General features: G+C 40.7%; 1 protein-coding gene across 1 annotated transcript in view; it reads left to right on the plus strand.

Moving 5' to 3' along the window:
- Window positions 1–13,144, plus strand: part of LOC126293259 (uncharacterized) — a 130,376-nt gene that overhangs the window by 60,726 nt on the left and 56,506 nt on the right. Inside the window, exon 3 of the mRNA XM_049986375.1 lies at window positions 8,877–9,005. Coding sequence (XP_049842332.1) covers window positions 8,877–9,005 — 129 coding nt within the window. The remainder of the gene's footprint in view (window positions 1–8,876; window positions 9,006–13,144) is intronic.

Genomic DNA, 13,144 nt, shown 5'->3' on the forward strand with positions numbered 1-13,144 from the left:
AGCAGCATGGACTATCAGCTCGGAGACCATGTGACGCAGCATCACAGACAGCAGCGTCTGCGATTGTGTTCTCAACGACAAACCTAGGTGCCTGAATGGCAAAACGTCCTTTTTTTTCGGATAAATCCTGGTTCTGTTTACAGCATCATGATGGTCGCATCTGTGTTTGGTGGCATCGTGGTGAACGCACATTGGAAGCGTGTATTCGTAATCGCAATACTGGCGTATCACCTGGTGCAATGGTATGGGGTGCCATTGGTTACACATCTCTGTCACCTCCTGTTCGCATTGACGGCACTTCAAACAGTGGATGTTACATTTCAATTGTGTTACGAGCCGTGGCTCTACCCTTCATTTGATCCCTGCTAAACCCTACATTTCAGCAGTATAATGCATGACCGCATGTTGCAGGTCCTGTTCGGGCCTTTCTGGATACAGAAAATGTTCGACTGCTGCCTTTGCCAGCACGTTCTCCAGATCTCTCACCGATTGAAAACGTCTGGTCAATGGTGGCTGAGCAACCGGCTCATCACAATACGCCAGTCACTACTCTTGATGAACTGTGGTATCGTGTTGAAGGTGCATGGGCAGCTGTACCTGTACACGCCATCCAAGCTCTGTTTCACTCAATGCCCAGGCATATCAAGACCGTTATTACGGCTAGAGGTGGTTGTTCTGGGTACTGATTTCTCAGGATCTATGCACCCAAATTGTGTGAAAATGTAATCACATGTCAGTTCTAGTATAATATATTTGTCCAATGAATATCCGTTTATCATCTGTATTTCTTCTTGGTGTAGCAGTTTCAATAACCGGTAGTGTAATATTGCTTGATCTGGAGTATTTGTGCACTACTGACGATAGACATTCTTTGAATGACTCTAGAACTGTCACACTGGAATCAAGTGTCTGGTAAAAATATCCAACGATTAACTTGGTTTCACCTACACCTGTTACATGCGACCAGGTAACTTCACTGTCACACTGAACTTTGACCTCAACAGAGACAATATTTTCGTCAACTCCAGTCAACACTCCCCATCCCATGGCCTCTAATCTTTCTGATATACATTCCACAAATCACTATATACCTCAGAGCTTTCCACTATGGGTTTCAGCCAGCTCTCAAACCAAAGTATAATTTGAGTGCAAGAAATTTCCTGGAGGGCAGTAGATTCAGCAGCTTTGCTACAAACACTTGGAGACCCGTATCAACTCTGGGAACAATGGCGCAAATTGCGAGCTCTGCTTGGAACCCCCTCCATCACCCCCGCGAGGCCAGCAGTCTTCACCAACTCTGCCAGCCACCTGTATGAACTGTGGATGCCCTCAGAACCCTTGCGAGAGGCGTTGGTGCTGACATGAGCCATAACTTACACATGACTGCACCTCGAATAGCGACAGGCAAGTCTGCCTCCACATCTCAGATAAGGTCCTCCACAGCAGACATTTTGTGTACACACTGACTTTCTTCCAGAGGCAGTAACAGAAAATCTGTCTCATTCACCATAACCGTGCATCAAATTTGATTGGCTTACATCAAAACAGCCCAAACAGGAGACTAAATGCACAGTTACGAATCATACAGGGAAAACCATCGACAACGCTGTGTTGTCTGCCCTAGAAAAAGGCTTAAACTTTGCTCCAACACCAGCAGCAACCCCTGTCACAGAAATCATCAGCGGAGTGGAACAAGTCGCCTCCAAGCTGCCACCGGACGCAGTGGAAGAGTTACGATGAGAAACGTGCCGCACACTCGCCAGGGCTGCGCTGCCGTAACACAACACCTCCAGACGGTAAAGGGCCGTGCTGCATTCTCTGCATGATGGTTCAGACATTGTCGTCCTCCCAACGGATAAGGGGAACATAACCGTTCTACTAACGGCAGCAGAATACAAAGAGGAAATGTACAAGATCTTGGCGACCCTGCTCACAGGAAGATGATGATGGATCCAACCAGTCGGATACAGCGCAAGACGATTGAACTTCTTCGAAGTACCTTTACAGACGAGACAGCGAAGAAACTTCGGCCACGTGCTGCTGCACCACCAAGACTCTATGGACTTCCAAAGGTACATGAGATTGGCACTCCTCTGAGACCGATAGTGAGCACTATAGGAGCATCAACATACCAGCTTGCCAAACACTTGACCGCAGTATTGAGTCCATTGGTTGGCAAATGTGAGCACCACATCAAAAACTCGGCTCAGTTTGTGGAACGTATGGGGAAACTCAAGTTGGCCAGCTCAGATCTTACGGTCAGTTTCGATGTTGTATCACTTTTCACGAGAGTTCCACCCAAGGATTTGCTGAATCTTATTGAGAAGAAATATGGGGCCACATTCACGAAAGTATTCAACTTTGTGCTCACGTCAACATATTTTCTTTTTGACGGACTTTACCACGTACAGACAGACGGCGTACCTATGGGTATCCCTCGGTCACCTGTGGTGGCCAACATGTACATGGAAGAATTTGAGGAGAAAGCGTTAGAATCAGCACCACTAAAACCAACAGTCTTCTACAGATATGTTGATGACACTTTCGTCATTTGGCCTCACGGGGAAGAGAAGCTCCAACTGTTCCTACAACATCTGAACTCTATCCACACCCAAATTCAGTTCACCATGGAGGTGGAGAAAAACGAGCAGCTACCACTCTTGGATATTCTGGTACGGAAAAAGCCTGATGGAACACTGGGACACAGCGACTACCGGAAGACAACCCACACGGATCTGTACCTTCACACCTCCAGCTGTCATCACCCGCCACAAAGGGAAGAAGTAGTAAAGACATTGGTTCACAGAGCTCGTGTGATCTCCGATGAAGGAAGCTTAAAACCAGAACTAGACCACCTTCCAGAAGAACGGCTATAGTGACCGCCAAATTCGACGCACCTTCAAGCAGAAAACCACACCACAGCCGGCCCCTGATGATGATCCACTGAAAGCGACAGCCTACATACCATATGCGGGCAACGTATCTGGTAAAATAGGCAGGATTCTAGGACGTCATAACATCAAACGTGTGTACTGCCAAAGAGCAAGTCCCTTGTAGGGACAGTGAAGGACGATTTAGGACTCCGGAAATCTTGAGTTTATTTCATACCGTGCAAGTGTGGGAAACTATAGGTGGGGCAAATCATTCACACGTTCGAGGAAAGGTGTACTGAACACAAACGACACACCAATCTCCAACAGTCTACAAAATCTGCAATCGCAGTACATTGCCTCAAGAAAAATCATCGCATGAAATACAAGAACACGGAAGTCCTGCACAACGCACCCCGCTTTTGGGACTGTGTATACAAAGAAGCAATTGAAATCTGGCTGCATGAGAACCTTATTAACAACGACAACGGATTTAACTCAGCCAAACGTGGAATCCAGCAATAAAAGTTCTGCAGGAGCAGTGGAAATGGGTCACCACACCCGCCGAAGGCGGCATGTGTACTGACGCCCATCAGTCATCTCGTCAGCGCAATCTACCCCCACCACCACGGTCTGCACATCCCTAGGTCCATACGCGGAGTCAGTGGAGGGGAGAGGCGACAGGTATATATACCACACCACCCTTCGGCCTAGGACATCAGTCAACAGGAGTAACCTGATGATGATGGCACGTTACGCTGTCGAAACTTCGTTCTACAATGACCAGTCAACCCGACTGCATGCCCTAGAGACCTCCAAGCAATATTAGAGCTGTCACACAAAAACATGGCATGCTCCATGCAGGGAAGTGGTCTAGCACTTGATGAAGCCTGAAAGTAAGCTCATAACATATCATTCTATTTGAGATAGGCTTTACTGTTGAGATAAAAAATGCATATTGTAAATGAAGTAATGGAAAATACAGGATGAATGTATTGTATTGTAGATGAGGTGTTTATACTATTTTGGCTGACCTATGTACACTTATTCTTTCACCATTATGTGTACATGTTCCTTCCCTATTCTTCCTTAAAATAATACAACAAGACATTTATTTCTATTTGGTGTTCACAAAATTTAGGGAACAGGAATGCCTTCTAAAAAGAATAGTTCTTGCTTTAACTTATTGTTTGGTTTAACAAAACAAGCCTGAACTGTACCATTTCAGGGTCCCATTATGAATTTCATTTAAACATACACTGAGAGGCTGTACATGCAATTTGTATTTACATTGATTAGTTTAGAACTGACAAGGACTGAAGCGGCTACAGAAAGCTGTGGGAAAAGAAACTATTTTATCAAAGAAAGAAATTAACTTACCCACATTAGTGAAGGAATTGGAATAGATGCTTTCTGGAATTATTGAAGGCTTGGTGAGAGATGCTTTTCTAAGCTGCTAAAGCACATTAAGTTACACTCAATGAAAAAGAATACTGGTACAGTGATAAGAGAAGCTGTGAGGAGCAGCTCTTCAATGTATCAAGTTTTCTAGCTATTAACAGAACATAGCAAGATCTCTAATTCAGTTATTGTGTAAAATTATTCCTGAAATCTGCAGCGTTACTTACAGGTGTTCAGGAAATACATCATGGTAAAGCAAATCAGAAACAACGATTAGTGGCATGTGGATTCAAAGGTCAATGGAAACCATCCCATCAAAGACAGGTAATGTATGCCCACACGATATGTGGCCTGCAACTCACAAAGTGTCATAATGATTCTCCATTGGCAAATGATTCTAGAATAGTCCCCCAATTTATGTCTCTGTGAGGGGACTACGAATGGAGAAGTGACCAAGAGGAAAAGATTGAATAACCTACAAAAGGATAATGTTTCTACAAGTTGGGGCAGGGAATCTCAGAAGTTTGAATGAGGTAGGGAAGCTTGAAAATATGAAAAGATAAGAGCCAATGCTCAATATAGCTATCATGGGTTCAGTTAAGTGAAATGGAAAGAAGAAAAGCGTTTCTTGTCAGACGAGCATAGGGTAATATCAACAGCAGCAGAAAATGGAATAATGAGAGTAGGATAGAGGATGAGTTACTATGGACAGTTCAGTGATAGGGTTATTCTCATCAGAATCGACAGCAGACCAACAGCAACATATACCTGCCGATGTTGCAAGCAGAAGATGATGAGATAGAGAAAGTATATGAGGATATTGAATGGATAATTCAGTATGTAAAAGGAGATGAAAATCAATAGTCATGAGAGACTGGAATGCAGTTGTAGATGAAGGAGCAGAAGAACAGGTTATGGAAGAAAATGGGCTTGTTAATAGGAATGAGAGAGGAGAAAGACTGAATGAGTTCTGGCATAAATTTCTGATGGTAACAGTGAACACTCTGCTCAAGAATCACAAGAGAAGGAGATACACTTGGTAAAGGCTGGGTGCTACAGGAATCTTTCAGTTATATTACATCATGGACAAGCAAAGATTCCAGAATTGGATATTGGACTGTAACGTACCTGGGGGCAGATATACACTCAGATCACAATTTGGTGATGATGAAGAGTAGGCTGAAGTTTAAGAGACCAGTCAGGAAGAATCAATGCACAAAGAAGTAGGATACAAAAGTACTAAGGAATGAAGAGATATGCTTGAAGTTCTCTGAGGCTATAAATACTGTAATACTGAATAGCTAAGTTGGCAGCTCAGTTGAAGAGAAATGGACATCTCTAAAATTGGCAATCACAGAAGTCAGAGAAAAAAAACATAGGTGCTAGGAAGATAACTGCAAAGAAAACGTGGGTAACAGAAGAAATAGTTCATGGGAATTCCACTGTTAAATGTAGAGGAGAGAGTGAATAGGTGGAAAGAGTACATTGAAGATCTGTGTGGAGGGAGGACTTACCTGGAGATATGATAGAAGAAGAAACAGAAATAAATAGGAAGACTGATGATTCGGGTGGAGGGGGAGGAGGAGTATTTATTTACATACATTGCATAAATGATGTCTCCTATAATTTTAAGATCTGGGGACACATTTTAGATCAGAAGAAGAAAGATTAGAAATGGTTATGAGTAAACATTTTGAACAATAAAAAGACAGATTATCAGCTGTGTAAGTTAATATATTAAAGGTAGATTTGATGATTAATTAAAATATAAAAACAGATCTGTGGGTGGATGTTTGGAGGAAGGACTGGGGAAGAGTGAAGTGGGAGGGAGTGCTCAGAATCAACATTGAGACTTAGGAAGTGGGTGGAGAGGACTGGAAGGGAATATTGCCCTGACAATGGGATGGTGGTAGGGATCTATTAGATCTGTTTGGATGGATTTCTTGGTTGGGTAAAGGAAAGCAGTTAAAGTTTCATTGGGAGAAGATGTGGAGGTGTGGAGTTGGGGGGATGTGGAGATAGAGGTACAGCAGAGTAACACAGTCAGTGAATGGGGGGAGGGAAAGCTACAGGGTAGGTAGTGTCGAGTTTATGGTATATGGGTCTTCAAGATGGAGTAGTCTGGGTAATTTTTAAGTTGGCAGTGGATGCAGGGGGCGGGGATGGTGGAGGGAGGGTAAGTGGAGCCCAAACACTGGATGGGGCACATGGCATTCAAGGACCTGTGGGGCATGATAAAAAAATAATAATAATAATAATAATAATAATAATAATAATAATAATAATAATAAAGGAGAGAGGAGCGGGAGTGCATGCCAGATTTGCATAAGAGCGCAGAGAGTAATGTTACATCACTTTTTTATACACATCACAAAAGGTAATGTAGATGTGCTCCTTTCAAAAATATACCTTGGCTTTTTCCAAGGCATCAATAAATGTATCTGTTATCAAGGTACGATCGTGATTACGGCAGCGATTCTAACAGACGAATTAAAGTAGATGCTCTTTACATGTTCATCTGGTTTATTCATTGTAAATTAGGAAACTGTTGCTGCCTTTTCTTTCTTGGAAAGTGAGAACCTGCTACTGGTATGTAGTACGAAAAGTACTTAAGCTCCCTCAATGCTAAATAAATGTGCTGGTTGCATGAAGTATGTTATACTTTGTGCGAAAAATTAGTTCACTGCTAGAAAACTAAATTCTACCTTCGCTCTTGAAAGTAACTGAAACAACGAGAAAAAAACACCGGCACGGATATGCCTGTACCAGTACCATAATGAATTTCGTCGTCATATGTGCTTTTTTTTTTTTTTTTTTGAAGACGTTCTTGTTTGGTAAAGTTGTCGCTTAAAATTACTAACTTGTAAATTTTTTTTAGACCCTATAGCCGACTGACAGTGAGACTAAGTCATCTGTTAATTCTTTCTCTTATGGATCGGTCTTTTTTCGTGTTCTTTTTTAAATTTTTTTTAAACAGTGAGTGGGAGTTTGTTTTTGCCATATAATCATTCGCATTTTCCGTGTTTCATGGTATTAGTAAATTATTGACAATGATAAGTCGCAGAAGCTATCTGAAACGTGAAACTAAATAACAACATTTATTCATGACTGGTTGAGAAACAGCATTGTATTTGCAAATTAATCTCCTTACCCACAGCTGAGGACGGTCCTCACTACAAAGTGCCAACGGACAGTCAATATTCATGTACTGTGTCATATCTCTCCTGATACATTTAACCGCCAATTACCCATTACCGGTATCAGAACTTATATTGGACGCTTGTCACGACAGCGCTGCGCAAGACATGATTTGTTGGGCGAAGTGATGTGGATGATCGCCCGGACAATAAATTAGTGCGTGTGTAGGCCCTTCAAGAGCAAAACAGATGCTTGGCAGAAATAAAATCTAACACGCCAGTTTTCCAGTTCATATCAGGGTCACAGCCTGTGTCAGCAACTACTTTTTTTCAAGCATATATGTTGGCACGTTTCTTGTAGTGGTCGTTTTTGCAGCAGCTGTAAATAAATTGCAGTTGTTTCGAAGGAAATGCCTTTTTTGCATGCAGGACATCGAAATTTTTATTTTTATTTATGCACCCAGATGCGTTTCGGCTTTTTTACAAGGTATCTTCAGTGAGTGTTCTGAAATATTACATGATCTGTCCTATTTTTACGTCTGGGTGTATAAATAAAAATAAAAATTTCGATGTGCAGCATGCAAGAAATGCAATTTCTTTGAAACAACTACAATTTATATATGTTGGCACTGCGTCAGTCCCGTAGCCAATGGGAAGACTGTTTTCAGCAGCCAATGAGAGACGAGGAACTAGTGAAATGTTCGAAGCGCTGGAATTGAAATTGTTCCACGTTTTACAAAGGTTACTCCGGGCTACCCTTCCTTTGAATTTTCTGCACGGCAGATTCGACATTTTTCTTAATTACTGGTTTTGAATAGAGGTTGCTGCGAAATATAGGTTTGTAATGTAACTCAAGGTTCTAATTACTGAATTGCTTTTCTGGTTAGTCACAATTAAGAGTTTAGACGCGGCTATTTAAAGTTTCATAGTTACAGCTATTGCAATACATCACGTTTATCTGTACTTAGTAGATTATATGTGTAAGGGAGAAAATACGTCACATCGACGTTGTAAAACAAAGCTGTAGCTAACTTTTAAAATTTAGTTTTAGGAAAATACCGGTAGTTCTGTGCGGTTGCCGGTAATATATATATATACTAAAGTTTAATATAACGCCAGTATCCACAGAACTAGTAGTTGAATACCATCAGATTATTTCATTTTATCGCGACTGTTTATTAGCTGTGAACTAACCTAACCTCCGTTTCTGTGACGAGAGAATTTACATCAGTCTTAAAATCTTCACCAATAAATACTATTCATATTCTCTCGTAAAATAAATTTCATTGTGATGCAAATAGTATTTAAACTTAAAAGCTACTCTTAAATTATGTAACTAATTTTCCCCAAAATAATTCCAATTTTCAAACAGTTTTGCACAAATCCCTTGTGGATTATCTTTCTGTAACATAGCTGTCTAACCAATTACCATGAGTGTTATAATAAACAAGTGTACAAATTGTTGCAGAAGGATGGAGGCTCCAATCTTCATATACCCATCGTATTCAGGTTTTCCGTGGTTTCTCTAATTTATTTCAAGTGGTTGCTACTGTAAGGCCACACCCAACTACCTGTTGCATCCTTGCCATACTGTACTGTAAGTATGCAAATGTCTGTATATGTGTACTACTTTATTTTTCTTAAATTGTAATATCGTGTTATGTCCAATATCCTTGTAAAAATGATCCATGAGTGACTAAAACTACTACTACTACTACTACTACTACTACTACTACTACTACTACCACCACCACCACTATTTCTTCTTCTTCTTCTTCTTCTTCTTCTTCTTCCTCTACTACTACTACTACTACTACTACTACTATTACTACAACTACAGATTCATCAGGAATGGCAGCATGGGATGTTGTAATGCAATATAAATGACAACCATTAATTGTCACTTCTGGAAACACAGTGACTGTCTCTTCTACTGCAAAGTGTTCGAAAAACAAGCAGCTTGTCTTGAAACTAGGTGCTAATTTGATAGTAGTGCAAGAAGAGTTGGCAATTTTGAGAGCTGCAGTCTGCAGTTGTAATATTATGGTTAGACTAGAACAGTGGATCACCGTCAAGCCTTCTAAATCTGTACAAAGATCTAGGTGATGCTCCAAATCTATTTGTTTCATTCTACTTGTCTCTGATAGCTTCATTGCTTTGGAGACTGATTTAGGTACATGTTCCATGGAGCATTTGTATAATTAATCATTATAATGTGGAACAAGTCATTCTACTTTCTTGTTACAAGTTCACATTAAGTAAAGAATCTTTTTCTGTTTATTTTCAAATGTAACTTTTCTCTCTGTCGGATATTTTACATCATAGCGAAAAATACCAAAAATTTTGGTGGCACCATTAAGCAAAGTTTTTTGTGCTAAGAACAAGCCTAATGCGGAGTAATGAATAATTTTATGTAATTTTGTCTTCTGATATTGTAGTTATGTGTATCATATTGTAATTATGTATATCATTATGAATATCCAGCTGCAGTGGACTAGTTACAACAAACATCTTGAGGGAATAAATAGACTGTCAGGCAGTAGTCAAAATGCCTAATCCCTTAAACAGATGTCTATAAGTTGATCATGGGTGAACACCACATATTATTCTTGCAGTCACGTTTTTGAGCAATGAACACTTCCTTTCTCAAATATTAGTTACCTCAGAACATTATCCCATACGATCTTGCTGAATGAAAATGCACAAAATATATCAGCATGCTGATTTGTCTCTGTCCAAGATTTGCAATGATTTGAAGTGCAAATGCACCTGAACTCAGTTCTTTTAAGAGTTCCAAAATGTGTTTTTTCCAGTTTAAACTGATTATTGATACATGGACCCCTAAAACTGTGAAGTTTCCAGTCTAGCTATTGTTTCCTCCACATGTGAGGACAAAAGCATTCAGAGAACGCAAGAAGTTTCAAGCAGTCTGCGTGGGAAGAAAACTTTTACAAAGACCAAAAAGATCTTATTGCTGGCTAATAGCCACAAAAGAGGCAATATCAGAACTAGCTCAAAACTCTTTGGGAAGTGATTACCAGGTTACAATAGCATATTTAAGTAAAATCAAGGCCCAGTGTTGTCATCAGGGGGTGGGGGGTGTTCATTGATTTCTCATATCCACAAAAGACAATTAGAGGATAAACGTAAATCCAGTTCCATTCATTTCTTCATCATGTTTCATAGAGCCCATCAAGAAAGATAGCCTTCAGGGATATGAAACGAGCGAAGATAAAGGTTAATTAAGAAAAGTCAAAGAAATTGTGGAAACCTTATCTGTATACTGCTTTAACTTATCACTACACTGTGTAACACTTTCCATGTTTAACATTTAAATTTAATAGCATGTCCTGAATCAGAAGGAAATATGCTTCTCTGAACAAAAGGATGGTGGCATCGCAGTCGTGCCATATTGCTGCTGCTTATTGATATTGGTAGCTTAATATTTACTTTATTAGAATGGTATATTTCAAAGGAAATATCTACCTAAAACTTTATTTACTGTGATTTATTTAGAGTACATAACTGCTTGTTATGCAGTTTTTAGTCATACTTTGATAATTGCTTTATAGGCAACAGCCTATCATTTCCCAGTGTTAAGGCATTCAGAAAATTTGTAGAAAGTTTGGTAACTGGGTATGTTTTTTAATTTTCTTTTGAATTGGTAGATACTCCCAGTTTCTTTCTTTATGTTGCGTGGAAACTTGTTGCATATCTTGCCACCAGAGCAGATGACTCCATTCACAACCCTAAATAACAGGGTGAAGTCTACATGAAATAATTGTTTCTTAATTCTGTTTTAAATATGAAAGTCACACTTCATCTGATGATAATCGTGGTAGTGGTGGTGGTCGTGGTGGTGGTGGTCGTGGTGATCTTTAAAAGCTTCACTCGTAGATGTCTCAGGGTTGAGCCGTAAACTGTCTGGTCCCTGATATGGTAGTGAGCAATCAGTCAAAACACTGTGATCCTGCTGTCAAATGGATGAGGGAGGACATGTAAAGAGAGTTAGAGATAACTAAAGATAAAATATCAGGAAGATCGCAGTAATAATGTATGCAGCAATTCAGATTTATATTTTATGTAATTTATTTAATTAAAACGATATAGCATCCTACTGAATGGTGGTTCTTAATGAAATAAAAATGTGGCTCCATCAAGTAAGGATGTGCTATTTCCAACCTAACTAACTGCACACGAGTGATGATAATCTCCACTTGATATGCTGAAATTGCTAAGTGCGTTTATACATCAGATCTTCTAACCTCACGATCAGAAGCAGACTTTAGCTGAAGGAGCATGTGATTGTATTTCATTATATATGGTTTCTAAAATCCATATATAATGAAATTTAATCACATGCTCCATCAGCTAAAGATACAGTCTTAAGTCTCTGTTCTCAATCTTATCGCTCTCACTCCAGGGGACCACCACAAACAACATTCATTGCCGGCTGGCAGCAGCAGTTTTCACTGCTGAGCTGGTCACCATCTTTTGTGCCCTAGAGTATACCCACTCCTGCTCAGGTGAGTCCTTTGTTATCTGTAGCGACTCCATGAGCAGTTTACGAGCTATCGACCAATGCTTCCCTCGCTCTCATCTTGTGATGGCTGTCCAGGAGTCCCTCCATACTCTTGCCCATTCGGCCACTCTGTGGTCTTTGTGTAGACCCCAGGCCATGTTGGGATACCCAGCAATGAACATGTTGACCGCCTGGCCAAACAGGCCACCAGTAAACCATCGCTGGACATTGGCCTCCCGGAGACTGATTTGCGAGCGATCTTACGCCACAAAGTTTTCTAACTTTGGGACACTGAATGGCGCAACCTGACCACACCAAACAAACTCCGTCCTATCAAGGAGACGATGAATGTGTGGCGGTCATCCATGCACGCTACTAGTAGGGACTCAGTAGTCCTTCGTCGGCTCTGCATTGGCCACATCCACTTGACACACAGCCATTTACTGCGCCATGAGGACCTGCCTCTGTCGCTGCGGGTCGGCTTTGACAGTAGCCCACATTTTGTTGGCCTGTCCCCTTTTAACTGTGCTCAGGCAGACATTTGCGCTGCCTGATACGCTCCTTGTCCTTTTAAAAGATGACACTGCTATGGCAGGCTTAGTTTTGTGTATTATTCGGGCAGGGGAGCTTCTATCACTTAATCTAAGTGTTTGTCCTTTTTGTATTGATTCTGGCCTTTGGCCTACGATTTAAGTCTGATTTCTTAGTGTGTTTCTCGGTGGTTGGCTTTTCCTTTTTTTGCTCCTATGGTCGGCCAACTACTGTCACATTCTGTGTGATTTTAATTCCTTTTGTCTTGTCTCAGTCTGCGTCTTTCTTGTCCTATGTCATCTGTTGTCATGTCTATTGTTCGTTTTTTATTCTTTGTGGGTGATTGAAGGTTTTGGAACAGGGGACCGATGAATGTAGCAGTCTGGTCCCTTCAATCCCACAAACCAACCAACCTCAATCTTATCACCTGGCTCCATTCCATATCACGAAAAATACAAGTTTATGATGGTTATAATTAAACATTCTCTCTCACATCAGAAAAACCAAACCAGTCCTCTCTATCTGATAGCCGTAAAGTAACCATTCCTTGCATTTTCCAACAGCTCCTAAGAGCAAATCGCCCACCACCGCAGCCACCAAACACCTCATCAGATGAGTTAGTGAAACTGTTAGGTTGGAGGAATCAGATGAAGTGTTGTTGGAGGAAGATGAAAAGGATGAGG

The sequence above is a fragment of the Schistocerca gregaria genome, chromosome 10 (genome assembly GCF_023897955.1).
Source record: "Schistocerca gregaria isolate iqSchGreg1 chromosome 10, iqSchGreg1.2, whole genome shotgun sequence".
Classification (NCBI taxonomy): Eukaryota; Metazoa; Arthropoda; class Insecta; order Orthoptera; family Acrididae; genus Schistocerca; species Schistocerca gregaria.